Below are 27,900 nucleotides of genomic sequence, written 5' to 3'. Positions count from 1 at the left end.
ATGCAGAGAAGTTCAAAAATACACAAAATAGTTTTCTGTTAAGTAACTGGCTGTAAAATGAAATGCTTAAAACACATTTAGGAATTGGTTATGAATGCAGAGTCTTTGGTTTAGTGATAGTATTACTGTGTCTCAGTAAATCAAACCTCACTCCAGGCAGCCCTAGCAAGTTGAGACTAGAATACTAAAACTCTAAATACTGGGTTACTGTCTGAATGGAGTGACCACTGAGCCAGTAGTATTCTCACCTCTGAGGCAGAAGGGTTAGGTTCAATCAGATAACGTTAGCTCTCAGAACTAGGTTCACATCTAGTGAGGGGACTTGTGTCCAATGGTTAAGAGTATACCCTTCCCAACATGAAGGTTGGGAAGGCTTTTATCTGTGGTTGGAACCTGCCTAGGAGAAGACACTCAAGAGGGTAAATGGAAGGTAATAGGAAACCACAGCTCCTGAGAAAGGGGCTTAAGGTCTCACATGTGAGACTTGACTTAAGTCCTGTCCTAAGATAGAACACAATGGAAGGAATAAATAGTTTTGATTAAGAGCACAGTTTTATTTTAATTTGGTTTCAACTTTACTGGAGCATCACAATGCAATTGCTCAGCTGTAGTTTACAAATTATGTACAAAGAATTGACTAATTGTATGAATGCAGAAAATTCTAATAATAACCGTCACTGAAACTGCCCCTTCAACATTTAAATATCCAGGATTGCTGATCTTATAGATAATTACATATCAGATGTTACTGACTTAAACAATTGTTTTTAAACAAACGCCAAAGTTTTAAAAGGAACTGGTTGAGATACTGGCTGTACTCATTAATATACAAAACATTATAGCATTTAAGTGTGTGCCCATGTTCCCTCAGTCATGCCATGAATTAGAATATGAACAGAGCAATTTCCCGTGGCAAATCTGCTTTAACCACAACATTGCATTGTATCAATATCTATGAAAACAACATTATTTGGAACAGAAATATTCAGTTGAAGGAAGGGTAATATTGAATGCTGATATTTCATTGGTTCTGTCATGACTTAAACATAGAATTTATCTGAGCCACTGCACAGAGAAAATAATTGAGACTGCACTGAGATGGATTCAATCCAGTTAAGGATTAACCACCAATTGATGCAGTCAGGCCATTTGATTAGTGTTTTCTTCATTAACTGGTTGACTGTTGGACTTTCACCTATAAAATGTTTGAGACACACCTGTAATATCTCAGTGGCTCACAAATACAAACTCATCTCATTTTTAAAGAAAGTACAAGGAAAGCCAGTTATTGGCATCTAATTAACCCCAGCAGTTAGCCTGTAAATGACCTTGGAGGGTACAGGAGTTAGGCTTGTGGTCTTGCAGACACCAGGTCTCTCACTGCTCGAGCTTCACTGCAGAATGATGCATTGTGCATTACATGATCCAATGTTCTGCTCCTTATAAAACACAATGACCACAGGAATTCTGCGAGCGCTACCACACAAGATCCACTGCATGTTATTGCATGTATTCAGGATGCCTATTTATGTATCATACACATGGAAGGGGGAGGAAAAAATACATTATGGCAAAAAGCTGTTGACAAAACTTTCCTGCATGTGTAAATCAATTGTACAGTGACCTCAGAGGAGGGACCTTCCTTTCTCTCCCAACTTCCTCCAAGTCTGTGGAGATTTCTTATATTGGTCACATACACGTTGAAATCACAGCTTGTGAGGCAGGCCTCTAAACCAAACTTTGCACAAGTTACTCTCCCTTGGCCACATGAATTACACTGAAGGCATAAAGTGGACAGTAAAATGACAGCCCTGAAAGCCTACAGTTATCACCTGTGTTATATACTTTGCAGCTTAATATTCATCAACGACACAAACTCAAGAAGAAAGTGTGCATATTTACTCATATATCAAAGCAGCTACTTGGGAATACCCGACACAGTGACTGATCCTGATGAGATTGCACTTGAAGCAAGGGATTCAGATGTGGTCCATTGGATGGAATGACATCCAAAACCGCTCAAAAAGTTTGCTATTTCTAGCCACTGCTTATACAGTCTAATGGGTTATCCATTTCAATATGGTGAAGGCATCTTATTTTTGCCAAGTTTTCTTCGCTATATCCAGCAGAGTCATGGACTAACACTGGAACCGAAAAGATATTTTTACCACACTTAACAGGGTAGTCGCAGAGGTGTTTCCACTAGCTGGGGAATCTAGAACATGGGGGGCTCAGTTTTGAGATAAAGGGTCACCCATGTAGGGACCGAAATGAGAAATGTCTTCACTCAGAAGGTAATGAAACTTTGGAATTCTCTACCCAGTGGATTATGGACGCTCCATTATTGAATACAGATATTTGTTCTCTGAGGGAATCAAGGAATATGGGGGCAGGTGAGAGAGTTGAAGCAAAATTAGCTCTGATCGTATTGAATGGCAGAGCAGGCTTGACTGACTCTGGTGGTCACCTCCTCCTCCAACTTATGTTCTTTTTAATTTTAAGTGGTGTTGGGTTTTATTTTATGGGGTAATTGATAAGGTATTCTAATTAAGGGGTACAGAAAACCTCCTAAACCTCAATAGTGCAGCTTAACCATTATCTGAGCCCAAAGACTCACTCCCAGATGCTTTATCAAAAAAATCTAATGCTATGTTTAATTTTCTCCCCCTCCAATGGCATTCATTATCTCTTACTGGGTCATGGTTTCAAGAGACAAGTCCCTCAGCCAAATGCCTATTCTACTTATGTAAGCTTGGACAAGCTGTGTGAATTGGTGGCTCAACTCTGGAGAAATATCATAGTCAAACAAAATCTCATTCTTGGCTAACAATCACAAATACACATTATAGCTCTATTCACTTAATCACGATCTGGAGAAAAACTCTTGGATTATCTTTCGCTCCCCTCTCTAGCTCCCAAAATGACAGCTGGGCCTCCATGTTGTTTTATTCAGCTTTGGTTCATTCTTTTAGTGCTGGCAGCAGATACTATTGTGGGAGCCAACTGTGTTTATGACTTTAGGTTCAAGTCCACTTTTCCAGTGGAGAAAGGGCTAAAGACGGACAAATGCTCTGCCTTGCATACATTCTGACATCATGTGTTCATCAGCTTTACTACTAAAAGGCTTGAATTTTTAAGCACTTTCAGGACTTTCCAAAACACTTTACAAGCCACTGAAATACTTCTGAAGTATAGTCACTATTTTAATGCAGGAATTACAGCACCCAAAATTGCACATAGTAAACTCCCAGAAACAGCAGAGGTTATGCTCAGATAATTTACTTTAGTGATTACAAATTATTTGCTAAGGATTTAACAAAATAAGTAACATTAGACTCAAAATGATCAAACTTCCTTCAAATACTGTTGTTGAAAAATGTAAGGAGTGAGTGAAGTCGGTGTTGCAGGTAAATAAAGATCTTCTATTTTTGGTACCCAAATGTCACAATGACGCACTTCCTCAGCAGGTCACTGGGCTAGACAAATTTTCAAACTTTTCTTTATTCGGCAATGGGTCTGTTGACCAGACCACCTGGCCCTCTCCCCACAGATCACATGAGCAACCAGACACACCGGTCATTGTATATGTGTCCATATCCCACCCTAATGGCTTGTTAAAATGATTAGCAATCAGAATGATAATTGTTTAAACTGGTGTTGAAACTGCAGCAGACCCATTGCCGAATAAAGAAAAGTTTGAAAATTCAGCAGAGCACAGCACACTGCCTTACAAAGCACTCTGCTGCAGCTGTTTAGTGACATCATTGATTGCAAGAATAAAAACGACACTTGTGGGTTTTATTCTCCAACAATGAGCAGACTTCACAAGGATAGTTGAAGAAAAGTGGAAGTTCCAAGGTCTTGTTTTTACAGACAATATGAAAACAAACTCATTCAAATCAAACAACATCTCAACTTCTTTACCCAGTGAGTGATTAGAATGTGCAACTCTACCCCATGGATTCGTTGAGGAATACAGCAAAGATGCATTTAAGGGGAAGCTATATAAACAGGAGCAAGAAAAGAACAGAGGGATATGCTGATATGAAGTAGAGTGGGAGGACGCTTATATGGAGCATGAATACTGGCATGGACCAGTTGGATCAAATGGTCTGTTCTTATGCTGCAAATACTTGGTAAAACACAATTTGATATAAATAAAACAATAATTTCTGCATAGCTGTGAATCAAATTGATCCCGGTTTGTACACTAGTGCAAAGTAAGTCCCTTTGTACATGCACTAAAAATAAATGGAAGTTTTTACAATGGGAACTTGTGCGCACTGGGATGGTAAGTGCAATTTAAACACAAGGCCAGTGGTATGACTGAACGACATAAGGCAACATCTACGATCAGTGTAGACAAAGGTTTCAAAGATACATTCGGAAAAATGTTTCATTTTTGTCAGCTCTTTGTAAAGAAATAATTATTGTGATTTGTCAAAAGAGAAAAGTATATATTTATATATTTTTTAAGTCAAAGCGAACCTAGAAATAGCTCAGCTGGATGGACGGCACCGTGAACAATTTGAGAATTAGAGGCTCCAGACCATTGCAACGGCCTTGCAGATCCCCACGTCGTGGTAATTGAAGTAACACAGACCGGCGAAAGTGACAACTGACAGTACTTGGAGGCCCAACTTGGCCAGCTTTACCTTAGTCTCTCCGTGCACATAATCTGTGACTATTTCCCCAAGGCCCCTGAAAGAAAGCAGATTGGTTAAGGAAAAAAAATTAACTGTGGGAATAGGCAGGCAGTGAACATGCAAACAACATCCAAAATCATTGCTCCGTGCATTCATTTCACATTTCACAGTGAATGCTTGTGATGCCCAGATTGTAATTTAGGATAAGAAACAGATAATCCACCCTTCTATAGTGCCATTGCAAACATGTTAAAAGGAAATGTTTTCAACCCATGAATTCATGATCATTATTTGTTCTACTTTGAGAAATCTTTAAAATTTTCAGCAAAATAGGACTCCTTTTGAGCTTCTATCTACACATTTAGTACATTTGGGGTAATAGTCTAAAATTTAGAGCCAGGCTTCTCAGGGGTGAAATTAGGAAATACTTCTTCTTACAAAGGGTGGTGGGAATTTAGAACCCCCTTCTGCAAATGGCAATTGATTCTAGATCAATGGTTAATTTTAAGTTGATAGATTTCTGTGAATCAAAGATATTAGGGGAAATGGGGCAAAGACAGGTGCGCAGAATTACATTGTAAATCAGCCATGATTTCACTGAATGGTAGAACAGGCTCATGGGGCTGAATGGCCTTCTCTTGTTCCTAAATTTGGAAACATTTTTTGCAGTGAAGAGTGAACACACCCAAAGTTAAGAAAACAAAGCAAAGACAATATTAGGGTGAGCACAAAAAATGAGGAATGATCTAAAGTGATATTCCACTTTCAGGAATAGCCATCAGCTACGTCAGAGGGACTAAAACTGGACAGAAAGGTCAGATTTGGGTTTTCTGCAGTGACTCCATTCCTATAATAGCTACTTATATCCCTCTGCCACCCTGGGCATATTATATTTGCAGCAAAGAAGGAAAATAGGCAAGTTTGCTCCAAGGTATCCAGAGTAGGCTGTGAAGTAGCACTTAAGTGCTCCAAGGAGACATTTCTGGCAATATTTCCAAACAGGGGTCTAACTTCCATCCCCCTGCTACAGAAATAGAAAAAGGAAAGCCTAGGAGAAGAGGAGAGGAATAGTAGCATTCTCATCTCGACGTCAGAAGGTGGTGGGTTCAAGCCTCAATGTAGTCTTGAGCACCCAATCTAGGCCAATATGCATGAAAGCAGTACTGAAGGAGTTTACTGCACTGTGGAAAGTGACAAGCCGATTTAAATTAATGACCCCTCATTTACACTGGAGTTCCTATCCAGAGTAAATAGTCCTTATTTTTCACACGATCAAAGCTCATCATTATTAAAAGCCCTTCATTCCTTATCTTGGCCTTCTCTGCTTCAGTAGAAAAAATTCCAGTCCGTCGACCATATTATAGTTTCTCATATAAAAGCAAAAAACTGCGGATGCTGGAAATGCAAAACAAAAACAAAAATACCTGGAAAAACTCAGCAGGTCTGACAGCATCTGCAGAGAGAAATACAGTTAACGTTTCAAGTCCTAATGACTCTATATCAGAACTGAGGAAAAATAGAAGAGGTGAAATATAAGCTGGTTGGGGGGGGGGGGGTGGGGGGGGTAGAGCTGGATAGAGGGCCAGTGATAGATGGAGATTGCCAAAAGATGTCATAGACAAAAGGACAAAGGGTGTTGACAGTGGTGATATTAGCTAAGAAATGTGCTAATTATGACATTAAGGGTAGAAAGCAGGACGAGCAAGGTACAGAAAGCCCTAGTGGGGGTGGGGTGGGGGGGAAGGGATCGAAATAGGCTAAAAGGTAGAGATAAAACAATGGATGGAAATACATTTAAAAATAATGGAAATAGGTGGGAAAAGAAAATATATAAATTATTGGAAAAAGGGGGATCGGAAACAGGGTAGGGATGGAGGAGAGAGTTCGTGATCTGCCGCCTTCATCTCCGTGCTCACTTCTTTGGGCAGGAGTCCTCTCCCCGTTCAACGGATCCTTTTACCCACCTCCAATATTCTCCCTCCACCTGGACCCCTCCCTCTGGATTCTTACCTGCTTTTGATCTTTTCATTGAGAACTGTTGGCGTGACATCAGTCGTCTCAATTTCTCTGCTCTTCTCACCCACTCTAACCTGTCTCTCTCTGAACTTCTCTCAGGTCCAACCCTGACATTGTCATCAAGCCTGCTGACAAGGGTGGTGCTGTTGTTGTCTGGTGCACTGACCTCTGCCTCGCAGAGGCTGAGCGTCAACTCACAGACACTTCCTCCTACCTCCCCCTGGACCATGACCCCACCACTGTTTCTAGGACTGTCACTGACCTCATCTCCTCTGGAGATCTTCCTTCTACAGCTTCCAACCTCGGTCTCCCAACCACGGATGGCCCGCTTCTACCTCCTACCCAAAATCCACAAACAGGACTGTCCCGGCAGACTGATCGTGTCAGCGTGTTCCTGCCCCACAGAACTCATTTCTTGCTATCTTGACTCCATTCTCTCTCCCCTTGTCCAGTCTCTTCCCATATACGTTCATGATTCCTCTGACACCATAAATCACATCAACAATTTCCAGTTCCCTGGTCCCAACCGCCTCCTCTTCACCATGGACGCCCAATCCCTCTACACCTCCATCCCCCACCAGGATGGTCTGAGGGCTCTCCGCTTCTTCCTTGAACAGGGGCCCGAACAATTCCCATCCACTACTACTCTCCTCCGTCTGGCTGAACTTGTTCTCTCACTGAACAATTTCTCCTTAAACTCCTCTCACTTCCTCCAAATAAAAGGTGTGGCTATGGGTACCTGCATGGGCCCCAGTTATACCTATCTTTTTATGGGGTATGTGGAACATTCCTTGTTCCAGTCCTACTCCGACCCCTTCCCACAACTCTTTCTCCGGTACATCGATGACTGCTTCGCATACAGCTTCACGTTCTCACCTGGACCTGGAAAAATTTATTAATTTTGCTTCCAATTTCCACCCCTCCATCATTTTCACATGGTTCATTTCTGACACTTTCCTTCCCTTCCTTGACCTCTCTGTCTCAATTTCTGGTGATAGACTATCCACCAATATTCAATACAAGCCTACCGACTCCCACAGCTACCTTGGCTACAGCTCCTCACACCCTGCTTCCTGTAGGGACTCCATTCCATTCTCTCAGTTCGCTTCCGGCGCATCTGTTCTGATGATGTCACTTTCAAAAACGTTCCTCTGACATGTCCTCCTTCTTCCTTAACCGAGGTTTTCCACCCACGGTGGTTGACAGGGCCCTCAACCGTGTACGGCCCATCTCCCGCACATCCACCCTTACACCTCCCTCTCCCTCCCAGAACCATGAAACGGTCCCCCTTGTCCTCACTTATCACCCCACCAGTCTCCACATTCAAACGATCATCCTCCGCCATTTCTGCCAACTCCAGCATGATGCCACCACCAAACACATCTTCACTTCACCCCCCCGGCAGCATTCCACAGGGATCGTTCCCTCCAGGTAACTCTGGTCCACTCCTCCATCACCCCCTACACCTCAAACCCCCTCCCACGGCACCTTCCCATTCAACCGCAGAAGGTGCAACATCTGCCCCTTTACTTCCCCCCTCCTCACCGTCCGTGGGCCTAAACACTCCTTTCAAGTGAAGCAGCATTTCACTTGCACTTCCCTCAATCTAGTCTACTGCATTCGCTGCTCCCAACGTGGTTTCCTCTACATTGGAGAGACCAAACGCAGACTGGGTGACTGCTATGTGAAACACCTTCAGTCTGTCCGCAAGCATGACCCAGACTTCCCTGTCACTTGCCATTTCAACACACCACCCTGCTCTCATGCCCACATGTCCGTCCTTGGCTGCAATGTTCCAGTGAAGCTCAACTCAAACTGGAGCAACAGCCCCTCATCTTCCGACTAGGTACTCTACAGCCTTCCGGACTGAATACTGAGTTCTACAACGTTAGATCATGAACTCTCTCCTCCATCCCCACCCCCTTTTCCAATAATTTATATATATTTTTCTTTTCCCACCTATTTCCATTATTTTTAAATGTATTTCCATCCATTGTTTTATCTCTACCTTTTAGCCTATTTCGATCCCTGCACCCCCACCCCACTCCCACTAGGGTTATCTGTCCCTTGCTCGTCCGGCTTTCTACCCTTAATGTCACAATTAGCACATTCCTTAGCTAATATCACTACCGTCAACACCTCTTTGTCCTTTTGTCTATGACATCTTTTGGCAATCTCCATCTATCACTGGCCCTCTATCTAGCTCTACCTCTCCCAACCCCCCCTTAAACCAGCTTATATTTCACCTCTTTTCTATTTTTCCTTAGTTCTGATGAAGAGTCATTCGGACTTGAAACGTTAACTGTATTCCTCTCTGCAGATGCTATCAAACCTGCTGAGTTTTTATAGTTTCTCATCTCTGACACAACACCATTTTACACACTCTAATGTATTTTCTATCATGGGATACCTACAGATCTTCAAAGGTGGCTCATCCTTTACCATGCACAATGATATAACTTCTGGACATTATGAAGTCCCTTGCTTCCCAGGTTAGTTTAGTTCCTTTATTTTTCTCCACTCCTCCTAAGAAGTGTTGCACTTTGTTGACAAACTATTCCAATCAATCTATTCTAAAGCACGAGTCAACATCTTTTGGATCAGGGTAGAGAAACAAAAAATACAAAAAGGGCAAAAGAGGTTAAAAGCTAGGGTCACAGTGCAAAACATTATTTGTGGTGTAGGGTAGTGTTATGGGATGTGGGTGCAGGCAGTTTATCGCTTCATCAGATAAAACTTCAGAGCAGGATGTCACATGCCTGTTTTTAAATGGAAGAAAGTACCCAATAGCACAGGCCTGTCCAAAGCATTCAACAAGCTGTACCACAAACATACCAATTTAAAGGCAGGTTTGCAATGCCATCCCATAAGCTGGTTTGGCCAATTTTACTTTGGTCACTCCTTATACCAAAGGTGCTAACTCAACCCTGATAATGGCTTTACAGCTATCAGCAGAGATTGAACATCTTGCTTAAGTGAACATGCTTGATGTACAACAATAATAATAAAAATAGCTGGAAAAACTCAGCAGGTCTGACAACATCTGCATTGAGGAATACAGTCAACATTTCAAGTCCGTAAGACTATACTCGAAACATTGACTGAATTCCTCTCCACAGATGCTGACAGACCTGCGGAGTTTTTCCAGCTATTTTTGCTTCAGATTTCCAGCATCCACAGTATTTTGCTTTTATCTTAATGTTTGATGTACCAGCCAATATAGCAAACAGGGTCAAGGTATTTGACCAAAGCTAAAAATGATTCAGTTCACGTGAACTATTTTCCCGCGGTGTTCAGAATGAATTGTGGCTGGTGAATTAAGGTTACCATACTCCATTACGGATAGGGTTATTCATCCAGTTACCACTATATTCCTGTTCCCCTTTCCTCCATGAAAGGAACATCTGACTATCGTTGTTATTTTAGTCCAGTTACTGTAAAGTGTTGCAACAAATTTCCCTAACGGAAAAAACAGTGGTGAAATGTATTTTTCAAAAACATCAAGCATGTAAACCAGCAAATTAAGTGAAACTCATTGATCTCAGAGAATTATTTGCAAATGTGTAGGTTAACCACAATCTTTTTCAGCTCACTGACCTGAAGGGCAGAAAACTGTTGTGTCATGTCTTGTACAAAAATGTTACCAATCCTTCCATGCTGCTATTTCAAAGAGCATTATTAGACGCAGGTATACATTTATTGTAAGCAGACTTAGATATTGATTCCAGTCATATTCCAGTCATCAACAGCATGAAAACTGCATTTGCCACTACATAGTTCAGGTAGTGGGCACAATTGAACAATGTGGGACATGGCTTGCATTTGTCCAAAACAACAAATTATATTTATATAGCACCTTTAATGTAGTGAAATGTCCAAGGCACTTCACAGTAGCGTCAAAACAAATTTCATTCCGAGCCACGTAAGGAAATATTAGGACAGGTGACCAAATATTTGGCCAGAGAGGAAGGTTTTAAAGAGCAGCCTAAAGGAGTGAGATGGAGGGATGTAGAGAGTGAATTCCAATGCTAAGGGCCCAGACAATCGAAGGCATGGCAACAGATGTGGAGCGATTAAAGTCGGAGATGGCGCAGAGACCTCGGAAGGTGGTAGCACTGGAGGAGATTACAAAGATAGGGAGGGATCAGGGGTTTAGGGATTCTAGAGGCCCCACAGGTGAAGAGTTGAGGCGCACCGACCCCATCCAGTTCAGAAGCAAAGTGGTCACTAATTGTCCAGGTCATTCATTTGGTTTCTCGTGAGCAAGGAATACAGAGCAGAGCTGCAACTGACACAGGCTAGTAATTCTTTTTCTTCCAAATTTCTCCCCAATTAATCCGAGGGCCACTGATTCGTGCTGAGGGCACAGCTCCATCCTGCTCTACCTTGGGTATACGGACATATTACATAACAGCCCTGATGGTACCACAGCCACAAACCAGCTTGTTCTCACCTGACACTCACATACATATGCAGTCACTCCAGGATAGGCATTAATGGCAATCAGATCTTGAAATTTTGGATGAATTTTCTCCGCAATATCTTGAGACAGAGGACCATTACATTTGAGAAAGTTCACAGTACAGATCAGAATAAAACCTCATAGATCTTCTGGCACCCGGTGACAGTTGGTGACCATATCAGGGACAGTGATCACAATTCAGTTAGATTTAGCATTGCCATGGAAAAGGACAGAGATAAGGCAGGTGTAAAAGTCTTGAACTGGGAGAAGGCAAATTTGGCTGAAATGAGAAGGGGCTTGGCTGAGGTGGACTGGACAGCACTGCTGGAGGATAAAACAGTGGAAAGCCAGTGGGAAGCACTAAAAAGCGAGATCCTAATTGTATAAATTAGACATGCCCCCAACAAAAATAAGAGTGGTACTGCCAAATCTAGACCCCCAGGTAGTCTAGAGGAATACAGGGAAAGATCAAACAGAAAAAGAAAGCGTATGATAGGCACAAAGAACTAAGCACTGCAGATAGCCTAGACGAACATAGGAAGTGCAGGGACGTAGTAAAAAAGGAAATAAGGAAATCAAAGAGAGCGCATGGAAAAAGATTAGCAAGTAAATTTAAAGATAACCCAAAGATGTTTTACCAATACATTAATGCTAAAAGGTTAGTTAAGGAAAAAGTGGGACCTATCAGAGATGAAGGTGGAAACTTGTGTGAAGATGCAGAGGCTGTGGGAAGGGTTTTGAATGAATATTTTGTCTCCGTGTTTACAAAGGAGAGGGAGGATGTAGATATAGTAGTCCAGGAGGAACACTGCAAGATATTGGACAGGATAGTCATAAAGAGAGAGGAAGTACTCGAAAGGTTGAAATCCTTGAAAGTTGATAAGTCGCCAGGGCCAGATGGATTGTTTCCGAGGTTGCTGAAGGAAGTCAGGGAGGAGATAGCAAATGCTGAGGAGGATTTTCCAATGTTCATTAGATACAGTGGAGGTACTGGAGAAATGCAAATATAATTCCATTGTTTAAAAAGGGATCAAAGGAAATGCCAAACAATTATAGGCCAGTTAGTCTTACATCGGTGGTGAGTAAATTAGTAGAATCAATCCTGAGAGATAGGACTAACTGTCATGTGGAAAGGCATGAACTAGTCAGGGATGGTCAGCATGGATTTGTTAAAGGAAGGTTTTGCCTCACAAATTTGATTGAATTCTTTGAGGAAGTTACAAGAAGGGTTGATGAAGGTAGTGCAGTGGATGTTGTGTACATGGATTTTAGCAAGGCATTTGACAAGGTCCCCCATGGCAAATTGGTCAGGAAAGTAAAAGCCCATGGGATTCAGGATAATGTGGCAAACTGGATAAAAGGTTGTCTTTGTAACAGGAAACAAAGGGTAATGTTCGATGGATGCCCTTGCGAATGGAAAGTTGTCTCAAGTGGTATTCCACAGGGCTCGGTGTTGGGACCCTTGCTGTTTGTGTTATATATTAACGATTTGCACATGAACGCGGGGGGGCACGATTGGGAAATTTGCAGATGACACAAAGATTGGCTGAGTAGTGGATAGTGTAGAGGATAGCCATAATCTCCAAAACCATATAGATGGGTTGGTGGAGTGGGGGGGTAAAGTGCCAGATGGATTTTAACATAGAGAAGTGTGAGGTCATACATTTAGGGAGGTCAAACAGTTATAGAGTTTACATATTGGGAATATACTAAGAGGGGTAGATGAAGTGAGAGATCTTGGCATACAAGTACACAGGTCCCTGAAGGCAGCAGTTCAAGTCGACAAGGTTGTAAAGAAGGCATACGGAATGTTCTCCTTCATTGGCAGAGGTATAAAATATAAAAGTAAGGATATAATGTTGGAATTGTATAAAACACTGGTGAGGCCACAACTGGAGTATTGTGTGCACTTCTGGTCACCACATTACAGGAAGGAAGTAATAGCTCTGGACAGAGTGTAGAGGAGGTTTACAAGAATGTTGCCAGGGTTAGAAAAGTGTAGCTACGAGGAGAGATTGGATAGGTTGCTTTATTTTCTTTAGAACAAAGAAGGCTGAGAGGTGACTTGATTGAGGTGTACAAAATTATGAGGGGAATGGATAGACAGGATAAAATTGTTTCCCTTGATGGAGAATTCTAGAACCAGGGGACATAGATTCAAGATAAGTGACAGAAGGTGTAGGGGGTACATGAGGAAGAAGTTTTTTAAATAGAGGGTAGTGGGTGTCTGGAATTCGCTGCCCAAGTTGGTGGTAGAGGCAGAAACTCTAAACTCTTTTAAAAAGTATCTGGATCTGCACCTTAAGTGCTGTAAGCTGCAGGGCTATGGGCCGGGTGCAGGAAGGTAGGAGTAGAAAGGGCACCTCGGTGTCCTCCGGCTGGCAAAGACAAGATGAGCCGAATGGCCTCCTTCTGTGCTGTAACTTTTCTATGGTTCTGCTCTAATTAGTTCAGTTTCTGCCTCTATGAACAATGGTACCTTAGACATTTACTCCCTCCTCCACCAGTGCACAGCAGCAGCTACAAGGTGCAGGACAGAAACTCATCAAGCATCCTCTACCACCTAGAATGAAAAAGGCAGCAGATGCATGGGAATATCACCAACTGCAAAGTTCCTCTCCAAGCCACAAACCACCCTGACTTGGGAATATATCACCGTTCCTTCACTGTCATTGGGTCAAAATCCTGGAACTCCCTTTCTTACAGCACTCCGGGTGTACCTACATTAGAACAGACTGCAGCATTTCAAGACGGTGGCTCACCACCACCTTCTCAAGCATAATTAGGGATGGGAAACAAACATGCAGTTGCCCAACAACTAAAAGGTCAAAAACCATATGAAACATAAACGAACCACAAAAGCATGACATAGATATTCAAAATTTTAAATCTGGTAGGCTATTATTAAGCATGCTTCACATTAGAAATTAGGACTTGGAACTAAAAGCCTTTCTACAATTACAGCACAGATCTCAAAAGCTAAGATTGTCAGGAGGGGAGGTCATACCCTCCCATTTTCTTGGGCAACAGATGCTGGTAATGTTCCTGTGTAACCATTCACATTGGATCCTTCTTCCAGTTTCTATCTCCACAGACACTGCCTGTTCTGCCAATTGTTTCTAGAATTTTCTGTTATTACTTTAGGAAGGAAGGCTTGTTCATTTATTTTCTCTCTTAAAAGGCACTGGCTCAGAAGAACACAAGAAATAGAAGTAGTAGACCAGAGGCCCATCAAGCGTGCTCTGCCATTCAATACAATTATGGCTGATCTTGGGCTTCAACACCATTTTCCCATCCGCTCCCCATATTCCTCAATACCCTAGATCAAAATTGTGTCTATCTCAGCTTTAAATATATTCAACAATGGAGCATCCACAACACTCTGGGGTAGAGAATTCCAAAGATTCACAAGCCTTTGAATGAAGTAATTTCCCCTCATCTCAGTCCTAAATGACTGGCCCCTTATCCTGAGACTCTGCCCCCCTGTTTTTGTTTCCACTGGCCAGGGAATTTCTCTTAGCAACTACCCTGTCAAACACCTTCAGAATTTTGTAGATTTCAATAAGGTCGCCTGGGAGCTCCCTTCCTAACAACACTATGGGTGTACCTACACCAGATGGACAACAGCAGTTCAAGAAGGGAACTCAGCACCTTCACAGCTCAAGGGTAACTGGGGAGGGTGCAATAATTGCTGGCCTTGTCAGCAACGCTCACATCCCAAGAACAAATAAACAAAATCTAGAGGAAACAATCACAATTTCTCTTCACATAACTGAATTCTCTCACTCCTCCTATCATTCTGCCTGAGTAGTCAATTTTCCAAATAATTCATTGAAAAGAGATAAATTACCACAGAGCTTAAAAAGTTCTCACCAGTGACCATGGAGAGTAACAGCTGCAGCCAGTGAGTAATCCATGATAACTCCGGGGTAGAAGTAGGCAGCAGGTAAAAGGCCCAGTAACGCTACACTTAGTATCCGTTCACTAGTCCAGTGTAGAGAGGCAGCTTTCGAACCAGCTAATAGGAGAAAGGACAAAATGAGATGCACTATCTGGACTTCATTTTGTCCATAACACGATGTATAAATCTCTCTAATCATGCTAATGTACCGTAATTGCACAGAAGAGGCCATGTAATTAGCCCCACAATTCTAGTTTGCAAATCAGAAACCAATTTGTGGAGAATGGTTTAAAAACTATCTGCTCCTGATAACGCAAAGTAATTTTTTTTTTGTGAAAAAAATCATTCAACAATTTGAACTGAGAAACTTTGACACAAAAGTAAATGAATAAATATGAACAGAAAAGATGCTGCTGTTTAGAAATTGTGCAATATTTGAAATTCCGGTCACATTTCAGTTGTTAGTTTTTGCTACTGTAACCATTTGAAGACTAATCTTAGAAGAGAGGCACATTTGATGAAATTGGAACAGGTTAGATAATCTGTGAATCAAATTAGGCATCAGTGCTCTTTTTCAAGGGATTTATCTTTCCAATCCATGGTGATTTCCAATTATGATCTCAATCTCATTAACACAAGTCTATATTTCTATAGCACTCACATGCACCTAAACACAGGCAAAAATGGAATATACCAAGAATAAAGTGTTATTGCTCACAAAATAGGTTCATGAACATTGCTCCATGACATGGTGTTACAACATAGTGTACTATTTTCCTATTAATGTGTCTAGGTGCATAAGCTGCTGTGCCCTTTGAAGTTCACAAGTTCTAGTTGCTATACCTTCTTGTGATTAAATAGGGGCTAATTACTCACTTTCCTTCCCACGCGTGTCTCCTTAGATCAGTTTGAAACTAACTTTCAATTGCTTGGAAATGTTCTCTATAAGGTGAGAATTAATTACTTCTTTTTCTTAAGAAGTGACAGAAATATGCACAAATCAAAGCACAACACTGGAAACATGACAAATTGCTTTTCTGTACAGCTCAAAACTTCTTACATGGAGGTTAAGGCAGTGACTGCCAAGCAACAAGAGTAAAGGGAGATGTGGACAGGGTTGGGCTTGGAACCTACAACATGGTTGCAGGAGAACTTTTAAGTTCATTTTTGAAAGGGAAAAGCCATGGTGGAAGAGAGTAGGCTGGGAATACAAGGGCCAGGGGTATTGCGGCCACCAGTGACAGAAAGGCAAATGGGGATAAGGAAAGCCCAGTGTTTAAAAAAAGACAGACTTGAACTTTCCTAGTGACTTCTACTTAAAATCTCAGGACAGCAATATGTTTACATCACTAAAAAAATTGGTAAAAGACAAAGTTCAAAGAGACTGGTGAGACAATGAGAATTTGAATTCAATCAATGAATGGTGGTAGGTATAGCTTCAATAGTTTTCAGGCGTGCAGACAGAGGCAACGTAAGATCAAAAGGCAGCTGCAAGCCTCCAACTGACTCCACAGTGAAAAGATCCTCATTTTGAATTCGTAAGGTGAAAATGCTTTGCCTGGTGTTTAGTTAAGTTGCCTTAATAGAGATTAGTTTGGGAACTTGTTAAAAGTTATGATAGCAGTAATTTGTAGCCATGCATATATAGATATATATATATATTTTTTAAACGTGTGTAAATTAATCAATAAAATGTTTCAATTAGTTTGATGTAAAACCTCAAGAACTAGTGGTCTGATTCCTGAGTTTAGAGTCGCATCTCAAACATAACACTTAAAAGTATTGGTTATGAAGTTTAAAGTTTCCCTCTGGGATTTTTAAAATAACTCAGCTTTACCTACTGCATCAGTCATAACAGAGCGTAAAGAGATTTACAGGGATGTTATCAGGAATGGAGAATTTTAGCTATAAAGGAAAGATCAGATAGGCTGGGGTTATTTTCTTTGGAACAGAGGAGACTGACGGGAGCTTTAATTGAGGGGTATAAAATTAAGGGGCTTAGTCAGAGTGGATAAGGTGGTGAGGGGGGGTCTGGAGCTCACTGTGGTGGTAGAGGCAGAAATTCTCACATTTAAAAAATAAGTAGTTGGATATGCACTGGAGATGCAATAACCACAGGACTACAGACCAAGGGCTCTTATTTGGTTGGCACTAGACTGAATGACCTCTTTCAGTGCTGTAAATCATCCTAACCAAAGGATATTCCTGAGGAACCTCACATCATCCATTATCAGTTTAACACCAAACATGCCTCCATCTTCTGTAACTGCCTCCAAATCTCACCTCCCTTCCCTTTCTTAAAAAAAATTCATTCACAGGATGTGGGCTTCGCTGGCTGGGCCAGCATTTATTGCCCATCCCTGGTTGCCCTTGATAAGTGGTGGTGAGCTGCCTTCTTGACCTGCTGCAGTCCCTGTGGTGTAGGCACAGCCACAGTGCTGTTTGGGGGGGGGGGGGAAGGAAGTGTACCAGAATTTTGACCCAACAACAGTGAAGGAACAGTGATATATTTCCAAGTCAGGATGGTGAGTGACTTGGAGGAGAACTTCCAGTTGGTGGTGTTCCCATCTATCTGCTGCCCTTGTCCTTCTAGATGGTGGTGGTCATGGAACGTGCTGTCAATGGAGCCTTGGTGAATTCCTGCAGTGCATCTTGTAGATGGCACACGCTGCTGCTACTGTGCATCGGTGGTGGAGAGAGTGAATGTTTGTGGATGTGGTGCCAATCAAGCGGGCTGCTTTGTCCTGGACGGTGTCAAGCTTCTTGAGTGTTGTGGGAGCTGCACTCATCCAGGCAACTGGGGAGTATTCCATCACACTCCTGATTTGGCGCCTTATAGATTGTGGACAGCCTTAGGGGAGTCAGAAGGTGAGTTACTTGTCACAGGATTCCTAGCCTCTGATGGTGCTTTTGTAGCCACAGTATTTATATGGCTAGTCCAGTTCAGGATATGGTCAATGGTAACCCCCAGGATGTTGATAACGGGGGATTCAGTGATAGTGATGCCATAGAACATCAACATCATTGAACATGCCTGTATATAAAAGTCTTCTCAAAACATCTCTCATCACCCATATTTTTGGGTCCAATTGTTAATCCCATTTATCTGTCCTTGCCTCCCATTTAGTATCCATTTTATTTTCCCCTCAATTGCACTTTTACATGCTGAGACATCGCTTGAATGTGGAACTACAGAAATATGTCTTTGTTAAAAACAGCCCATTTCAGTGCCTTTGCTGCCATCTAGTGCATACAACAGTAAGTAAAACATTCTCAAGCTGCAAATCCACATCAAAGCACATCTGATCTTACGCAAAGCAGATAGCAGAAAGGTAATTGAAAGTGGAATAAACTACTCAGAATTATGCATGGCTGCAAATTATTTTGTGATGGTGCAGCTTGGTTTTTCTACAGTTTTAATCAGAAAAGTGCAATTCAAGAAACAAAAAAAAAAGCAAATCTGTGTTTCAAGTGATGATCCTGAATGTTGAGCTGTGAAGAAACCAAACTGTTCCGTTGTATCCATAGCTGTTGGCTGATCTCTGATTTGCAAACATTGTGCTTCCATTTCAGAATTCTACAATTATAGCAATACAGGAACAGGAGGCTATTCAACCCCTCAAGCCTTTTCTTTAATGCAATCAGATCATGTTTGATCTATATCTTAACCCCACCTGCCTTGGTTCTAAACTACCCTTGCGTAACAAAAATCTATCAACCTCAGTTCTGAAATTGTCAATTGACCCCTAACCTCAGCAGTAATTTTTGTTTGGGGGGTGGGGGAGTTTTCTAGATTTCCTCTGCTCTGTGTGAAGAAGTGCTTCCTAACATCACCCTGAACAGCCTAGTTCTAATGGTGAGGTTATGCCCCCTTGTTCTTGACTCCCAACTAGAGAAAATAATTTTCCTCTTCCCATTCTAACAAACCCTTTAATTATCTTAAATACTTAATTAGATCACCCTTTAATCCTTCTATGAATTAGGAAATACAAGTCTGGTATTAAAAAAAAAAATGCAAAATACTTCAGATGCTGGAAATCAAATAAAAACAGAAAATGTTAGAAAACCTCAGCAGGTCAGGCAGCATCTGTGGAGGAAGAAACAGAATTAACAGTTCAAATTGATGACTTTTCATCAGGCCTGGTCTATACAAACCTATCCTCATAATTTGACCCTTTTAGGTCTGGTATTCTCTATTGCAACCTCTCTGAGGTCAAAAGGAAAAATGCAAGTTCAGCTCCAAGACATAAATTAGAGCAAAACCTCTGAATAATGTCAGAGGTTCCATCATTCCAATCAGACCTTAAACCAAAGCTCCATCTGGGAAACAGACTTGAGAGGCTGAATGGCCCACTCCTATGTTAAGAACATTGTTAAGATTCATCAAAATATACCAAAATGCTATACAAAATACTGTTCTTGCTTGCTTACAGCTCCTGTTGACCAGGATCACTCACAAATACCATCTATGCCTTTGATTCATCCTGTCACATGCTCTACATCAATGCTTCTCAAGCTATTTTCCAATATGACCCCATTTTAAAACTTAAAAATTAACTTGACCCCAATAACACCAAAAACAAAACAGGAATAAAGCAGCACAGTAACATTCAGTATGTAAACATAAGACCATAAGACATAGGAGCAGAAATTAGGCCATTTGGCCCATTGAGTCTGCTCCGCCATTCAATCATGGCTGATAAGTTTCTCAACCCCATTCTCCCGCCTTCTCCCCGTAACCTTTGATCCCTTTACCAATCAAGAACCTATATATCTAGGTCTTAAATACACTCGATGACCTGGTCCCCTTTAGCCTTCTGTGGCAATGAATTCCATAGATTCACCACTCTCTGGCTAAAGAAGTTTCTCCTCATTTCTGTTCTAAAAGGTCTTCCCTTTACTCTGTGGCTGTGCCCTCGGGTCCTAGTCTCTCCTACTAATGGAAATATCTTCCCCATGTCCGCTCTATCCAGGCCTTTCTGTAAGTTTCAATCAGATCCTCCCTCATCCTTCTAAACTCCATCGAGTATAGACCCAGTGTCTCAAACGTCCCTCATATGTTAAGCCTTTCATTCCTGGGATCGTTCTCGTGAACCTCCTCTGGACCCTCTCCAGGGCCAGAACATCCTTGCTGAGATACAGGGCCCAAAATTGCTCACAATATTCTAAATGTGGTCTGACCAGAACCTTATAAAGCCTCAGCAGCACATCCCTGCTTTTATATTCTAGTCCTCTCGAAATAAATGCCAACATTGCATTTGCCTTCCTAACTACCAACTCAACCTGCAAGTTAACCTTAAGAGAATCTTGGACTAGGACTCCCAAGTCCCTTTGCACTCCAGATTTCTGCACTCTCTCCCCATTTAGAAAATAGTCTATGCCTCTATTCTTCCTACCAAAGTGCATGACCTCACACTTACCCACGTTGTATTCCATCTGCCACTTCTTTGCCCATTCTCCTAACCTGTCCAAATCCTTCTGCAGCCTCCCCGCCTCCTCAATACTACCTGTTCTTCCACTTATCTTTGTATCGTCTGCTAACTTAGCCAGGATGCCCTCAGTTCCTTTATCTAGATTATTAATGTATAAAGTGAAAAGTTGTGGTCCTAACACTGACCCCTGTGGAACTCCACTAGTCACCGGCCGCCATCCTGAGAAGGACCCCCTTATCCCCACTCTCTGCCTCCTGCCAGACAGCCAATCTTCTATCCATGCTAGGCATGACACTAGAAAGTTCTGAGGAACAAAGGGACCTTGGCTTGTGTGTCCATAGATCTCTGAAGGCAGAGGGGCATGTTAGATGGGTTGGGGAAAAAGGCATTTGGGACACTTGTCTTTATCGATCAAGGCGTAGATTACAAAAGTAGGGAGGTCATGCTGGAATTGTATAGAAACTTGGTGAGGCCACAGCTGGAGTACTGTATGCAGTTCTGGTCTCCACATTATAGGAAGGATGTGATTGCACTGGAGGGAGTGCAGAGGAGATTCACCAGGATGTTGCCTGGGATGAAACATTTAAGTTATGAAAAGAGGTTGGATAAACTTGGGTTGTTTTCGTTGGAGCAGAGAAGACTGAGGGACGACCTGATCAAGGTGCACAAGATTATGAAGGGCAGGGTGGATAGGGAGCAGCTGTTTCCCTTGGTTGAAGGGTCAGTCACGAGGAGACACAAGTTCAAGGTGAGGGGCAGGAGGTTTAGGGGGGGGGATGTGAGGAAAAACATTTTTTACCCAGAGGGTGTGACGGTCTGGAATGCACTGCCTGGGAGGGTGGTGGAGGCGGGTTGCCTCACATCCTTTAAAAAGTACCTGGATGAGCACTTGGCACATTATAACATTCAAGGCTATGGTCCAAGTGCTGGTGAATGGGATTAGGTAGTTAGGTCAGGTGTTTCTCACATGTCGGTGCAGACACGATGGGCCGAAGGGCCTCTTCTGCACTGTGAGATTCTGTAAAGGTATCAATTGTAATTTTCTTGGATAATAAGAAATTCTGGTCCATGTGATCTGGCAACCCTTAACCTGGAAGCAGCACCAACCGGAAGGAAGTTAAGAAAGAAGCCATGTGGTTGGCAGCCACAAAGGAGAGCTACAAGCAGAGGAGCTGGAAGACGAAGGTAATCAGTGCACAGATGTAGATACAAAGAGAAAGCAGACAGAGACAGTAAGAAGAATACACAGAATTCTTGTGCGAAGAAGCAAATCACTCTCAGGAAGGGGTCAGTTTCTCCATTTGACCGAAAAGCAGATGGGAGCTCTTAGAGACATTGTGCAATTGTTTAAAAAAAGCCTAAAACCTGAAAAGCTGTGAATAGCTTGGCGATGTTAAAAAGCTGGGTGTTTTCCTTGAAATGGCCAAACTGTGATATAATTAGTTGGTTGCTTAAAAAAGGAACTCTGGAAAGCTTTACCATCAGGACTGTCATGACCCAAGGGAGAGTGGCTTTGTAGAAGTGTGCCTTGCTTACGATAATCGTACCTGTGAAACTTGAGAGCTAAAAAGCTGTTTTGGATACGACTCCTGACCTACCCTGTGTGAATAAAGAACAGCATATTGTGGATCTGTGTAACTACATAGTGCCACATTTGTGCAGGGAGTGATGTGAATGCCTGTGACTGTGCAAGATGCATCGCATTGTTAGGTAAAGTGAAATTTACCTTTTTATTTGAAATATTATTTGCCTGTTAATTCGTGTGCAATTTCATGTTAAAGTAAAAGCTACTAAAAGTGGAATCTTGTTGGTAATTTCCTCACTTGGGGGCCACTCAGTAAATTTGGTTTTTTGGTTTACAGTTTCCCCTCAGGGATTGTAACACTTGGAACTTGGAATGCCTGAATCCTTCGGAGCTATGGAGAGGAGTGATCAGAGAACATCACACATACAAATATAAAACATTAATATTCTGAAAAGAAATAAAGGTGACATTGCAAGGTCATACAAACTAATGGAGCTATGTTTATCTTTAAGTGTCATAAATGAAAACTGATCATTATTGAATGAAATGAATAGTTGGCATTCCTAATGACAAGTTTAATTATATAGTCATTAAATATAATTTATAAAAAGAATCTAATCTTTCAGAGCACCACAATGGTGTTATGACTGTAGCTTAATAATACACTGTTGGCACCCAGCTTTATGGAAAATTTGGGCAATATCGTCATAAAAATAATCAAATTAGTTGAAAAGATTGAACAGAAGGATTATGAATGACACTTGAAAACTTTCCTAATCCATTACATTTTCTTTTAAGATAAACTTACTGATTCACAATTGTTATTATCTGACATAAATATGTTGATTTAACAGTTCAGTGGAGTATTTTTTGGACGAACATAGTTAAACTCCTTTTAAAAATAAATCTTGAAGCATTATAGAAACATTTTAAAAATATTTTGATTTTATATTATCCCCTTTTTAGAAGGTGTTGAATCATGCTGAGATATGACTCCATGAGCAAAAGCAGTCATAAACCCGTCACACAAATAACTATTCTACATATGTGAGGTCAGACAATGAATGTGAGCAGCGTTTTATCATGAGAGAGGAGGCACATCACAGCTGATCCATTGCTGACCTGAACCAACACATATAACCCATTTTTCAGCTTGGGCCATAGAATATCGTTCAGGAGTGGAAACTTTGATTTCAATTCCCACCTTCACATTCCTTTCCATTCCTTTATCTACCTAACGTAGGGATGTTGACTTTGTCTCAATGTCAAGCTGCACCACAAAATGCATTTAGCAAATTAGCCACTGAAGAATTTCACTTTTAAATGTAATCTATAATACCTTGAAAAATCTAACCAACTACTTAAAAAGATAGTAAGCTAACGATTATGGAAGTGATCTGGGAAGTGTTTTAACTGTGTTGTACATTAGCCAGCTGTGATGGCTGCCCTGGAGCAGACCGAGTGACAGTGACAAAACTTTGGATTCTGTCACTGGCGAAGACCGAGCATTAATTTTGCATTTCAGCAGCAGAAAAAAATACCAACTCCATGTCTGGAATCAGACCAGGGGAGGCCACACTCGTTTCTTCTGCCGCATCATCTCAAGAGCCTTTTTTAATCAGCAGCTGAGTTGACCATGTTTTGAACAGCAACTTCGTACTGCTTTTGACCTACCAGCATATTCACACTGGTAACTATGGAGTTTTGCTACCTTTTATATTCATTAACAGTGATTCCTGGGGGCCATCCAAGGGTGCCAGTGGCTACCTTATCTCCATGCATATGTATATGAAAAGTTGCATCTTAAAGTACCTTGTAAAAATTTATATGTACCCTGGCAAGTTTCAGCCAGATTTCCTGGTGATAGTAGACACTGTGAAGCCCCGCTACCCCCATTCCCCACACCCAGCAATGGGCCCCTCTCCTCCCCGCACCCAGCAATGAGGCCTTCTCCTCCCTGCACCCAGTAATCCCCCCTTCATCTACCCAAGGTCCCAAACCTACTGTCACACTACACCACCCCTGTCCTCTTTGCTCTCCCTGCTTCTGCCTGCGAAAGAGTGTTGCCAGCCCGGTGTAAGGAACTTGTACAGCAGGCAGACAGTATAAGAAGTACAGTAAAGTCTGTAGCTACCACTCACCTGCAAGGCTGAGCTGCATGACTTCCCTGTTTTTACTGCACTCTGCCAATGACTGAATTATGCTTGCCTGCCTCTGCCAAGCTTGGCACATTAACACTTCTAGAGGTGAGTGCTGGGATGTTTAAGAACACGAGAGGTTCACTGTACACTCCTTTGCTGTTTGATGGCATTGATCCACTTGGTCTAGAACTGTCTCACCAGAGTCTCTTCTCCAATCGCCATTGCTTCCTCAGAGGAGGTCCACCCCAAATGCTGTTTCTGTGGCCCCACTGTGATCGCAACTTGTGGCAAACAACGTTGCAAGTCTGCCCATGATTCTGAATCGCAGCCTTGTTGTCAGAGGAAGGAATTATAGGTGCAGCTCCCCGTTCCTTCCAACCTGCCTCCTAAGCAACCAATAAAAACAAAAAGCTTGGATTTGCCCGATATACAGAATCCTGTAGGTACAACACTTACTCAAATGCCTGGGAGATGTGTGAATCTGCGATGTCAAAAGCACTGGAGTTTGCTGGGTCTTTCTGGAAGCAACAAGAGGTCCAGCTGCCAATGATTTACTGAAGAATGTTGCTGGAGAGAAGGACAGACAAACAGGCAACAAACCTAAACTTTAATAATAGCTGCAAAATAGATACTTTCAAAATGAACTTACCCAGTTATTATTCCACTATAGATAGGGGTTACAATAAAATTATATATGTATAGATATGCATATCATTTGTTTGTTGAGCAGAGGAGACAACCATTCAGCCCCTCAAGTATCGCCTGCCTTTCAACAGATTATTGTTGATCTGTACCTTAAATTCATTTACTCATCTTGGTTCCAAAACCCTTAATACCCTTGCCTAATAAAAATATCACATTCTGAGTTTTGATATTTTCAACTCCCCTCCCCTCAGCCTCAGCAGCTTTTTGGATCAGAATTTCAGATTCCCACTATACTTGGTGTGAAGGAGAGTTTCCTGACCTAATTTCAATGACATGTACCCTTGTGCTGTAATCCCAAACCAAAGGAAATCATTTCCCTCCAGATATTTTTGCTGCCAAGCAGATAAACAAGCCACATGGTGCTTTTATCACAAATTATATCGTGATTCAGTGATGAAATGAGTAGGTTTACAAAACAAACATCTTGGGAAAGACTTCCATTGAGACATGCTATTTTAACTTAATCAGTGAAACATACATGGTTACGCAAGAATATAACCTGTTGAAGATATTGACTGGGAGCTAGGGAGAAAGCTACAAGGAGCAGTACCCAACAACTTACTGTAACTTTCTTCTAAAGAAAGTGGGAATAGATTTTCAAAAGAAATAATAATGCTTCCCATGCGAGTGTTAAAAACTCATATCCTCTACGATGGAGGGAATGGGAAGTCACTGGTGGGATGTTTAAAGGAACAAAGTGAATCTGCAGTGTCCAAGCGTGTCTTTTTGTGTAGCCCCATTTGGAGGGAAACCCCCATGGATATCAATATGTACATATTCCTCCCTTTCTACTATCTGCAAAGCAAGGCCTTTTCAAAACCCTATTTTTCAAACAAGCTTTCAATCAGTTCTCCTAAATCTCTCCAACAAGGCTCATTATCTAGATTTAAATTCCTTTTATCTATTGTTTCTCTCACCACCACCCCCCTCCATTCCTCCTCAATCTATGTATAGCTCCTTGCAATATTTTCTACATTTAAGTGTCCATATACAAGAGCAAATTGCGTCTTTTGTCAACAGAGGTGGAGTGTCCAAGTTTCAACTCCAAACACTGAAGAAAATAAGTCACAGCTTCCTCCTGGAAGCTGCCACTGCCCTCCCCAGTATTCCAAAAATCTATTGCCTTTTTCACACACTGAACGTATGAAAGTTGACACTTTCTGTATATGTTATTCTGAAACAAATCACAATACATAAGCTCTGAACAACCGGAAAAATGCAATATGCAAAATAAACACAAGGCACTTTGCCTAAATCAAAAGCACATCTGGACTAGTGAGTCCACTGAAACAGATCTTCAAGAAAAATATGTACACCACCAGCTAGACTAAAGGTTACTCTTAAGGTTTCAGATTACAGTTTCACTCTGAAATCGAAGCCAGGTAGAGAAACAGTGCTAGCAGATGTCCTATCTCAGTTGTCGCCACAGGAGGACGTATTCAATGAATGGCATGGCACTAGGAAGATCTAAGAACTCCACTAGTCACCAGCCACCATCCTGAGAAGGACCCCCTTATCCCCACTCTCTGTCTCCTGCCAGACAGCCAATCTTCTATCCATGCTAGGCATGACACTAGAAAGTTCTGAGGAACAAAGGGACCTTGGCTTGTGTGTCCATAGATCTCTGAAGGCAGAGGGGCATGTTAGATGGGTTGGGGAAAAAGGCATTTGGGACACTTGTCTTTATCGATCAAGGCGTAGATTACAGAAGTAGGGAGGTCATGTTGGAGTTGTATAGAAACTTGGTGAGGCCACAGCTGGAGTACTGTATGCGGTTCTGGTCTCCACATTATAATAAGGATGTGATTGCACTGGAGGGAGTGCAGAGGAGATTCACCAGGATGTTGCCTGGGATGAAACATTTAAGTTATGAAAAGAGATTGGATAAACTTGGGTTGTTTTCGTTGCAGCAGAGAAGACTGTGGGGCAATCCGATCAAGGTGTACAAGATTATGAGGGGTATGGACAGGGTGCATGGGGAATAGCTTAGTTGAAGGGTCAGTCACAAGGGGACAAAAGTTCAAGGTGAGGGGCAGGAGGTTTAGGGGGGGATGTGAGGAAAAACTTTTTCACCCGGAGGGTGTGACGGTCTGGAATGCACTGCCTGGGAGGGTGGTGGAGGCGGGTTGCTTCACATCCTTTAAAAAGTACCTGGATGAGCACTTGGCACATCATAACATTCAAGGCTATGGGCCAAGTGCTGGTAAATGGGATAAGGTAAGTAGGTAGGTCAGGTGTTTCTCACGTGTCAGTGCAGACTCGATGGGCCAAAGGGCCTCTTCTGCACTGTGTGATTCTGTGAGAAACAAGAGGTAAAATATCGAGGTTTAAAGATCCATCACCTAGTGAAGGTTACACTGAAACCGAGTCAAATTAAAGATAAGCCCAGCAAAGACAAATAATTACAAATTCTCTCTCAGCAAGTGATTCAAGGGATGGTCTGATAAAATGCAGCAAGCACAGCCGACAATATGCCAGGATTGGTCCATCAGGGATGGTACTCAGTAGATGGTGGCCGCATACAGAATAATTATACCCAAAGCGATGCAGGAACAACAACTCCAGTGACACGAGGGCCACATGGATTGGATTGGAGAAGCGTATGAGCAACAGATCAGCGGTGGGCGGGCATCCAGAGAGAGAGATCAGGCTGCCCCCGCCCTCTGGCGCAGGGTCTCACTCGACTCTCAAGTTTGACCCCTGATAAATTGTAAGCGCTTCTCCCAAATCTCCCCCCTTCACCTGCTCCTCTCCATTATGAGCGGCGGATGCAATATTTGCAATAATGAGGGGGAGGGAGAGGGGGAGGGAGTGTGGTGGCCGTTCCCACAACAACCGGGCCTAGGCCGTGGTGGGTGGGGGTCAGTCCCGTCCCGTGCGTGGGGGGCGGCGGAATTTAGAATAAAATTCTCAGTCAACCACCTCTCCACCGGCAAACAACACCGACAGGACATCGGATGCAAGCGGCGGACAGCAAAGGAACGGTCACTCACGCTTCCAACCCCGTCCACACACCAGACTCAGCCTGACAACGGCCGCCATGTCGAACCCCCACAGCAAGGTCAACCGACT

The 27,900-nt window shown here is 42.2% G+C and overlaps 1 protein-coding gene across 1 annotated transcript; it reads right to left on the bottom strand.

The window, feature by feature from the left end:
- Nucleotides 1-533: 533 nt before the first annotated feature.
- Nucleotides 534-27,900, bottom strand: sdhdb (succinate dehydrogenase complex, subunit D, integral membrane protein b). The gene is made up of 4 exons (XM_041174436.1): nucleotides 27,822-27,900; nucleotides 24,580-24,690; nucleotides 14,998-15,142; nucleotides 534-4,701 (listed from the first exon to the last, which is right to left on the bottom strand). The coding sequence occupies exons 1-4, from the start codon at nucleotides 27,868-27,870 to the stop codon at nucleotides 4,536-4,538; spliced, it is 471 nt and encodes a 156-aa protein (XP_041030370.1). The 5' UTR covers nucleotides 27,871-27,900; the 3' UTR covers nucleotides 534-4,535.

Source organism: Carcharodon carcharias, chromosome 25 (assembly GCF_017639515.1).
Source record: "Carcharodon carcharias isolate sCarCar2 chromosome 25, sCarCar2.pri, whole genome shotgun sequence".
NCBI classification, from domain to species: domain Eukaryota; kingdom Metazoa; phylum Chordata; class Chondrichthyes; order Lamniformes; family Lamnidae; genus Carcharodon; species Carcharodon carcharias.
This window is presented reverse-complemented; position numbering and strand designations above follow the sequence as displayed.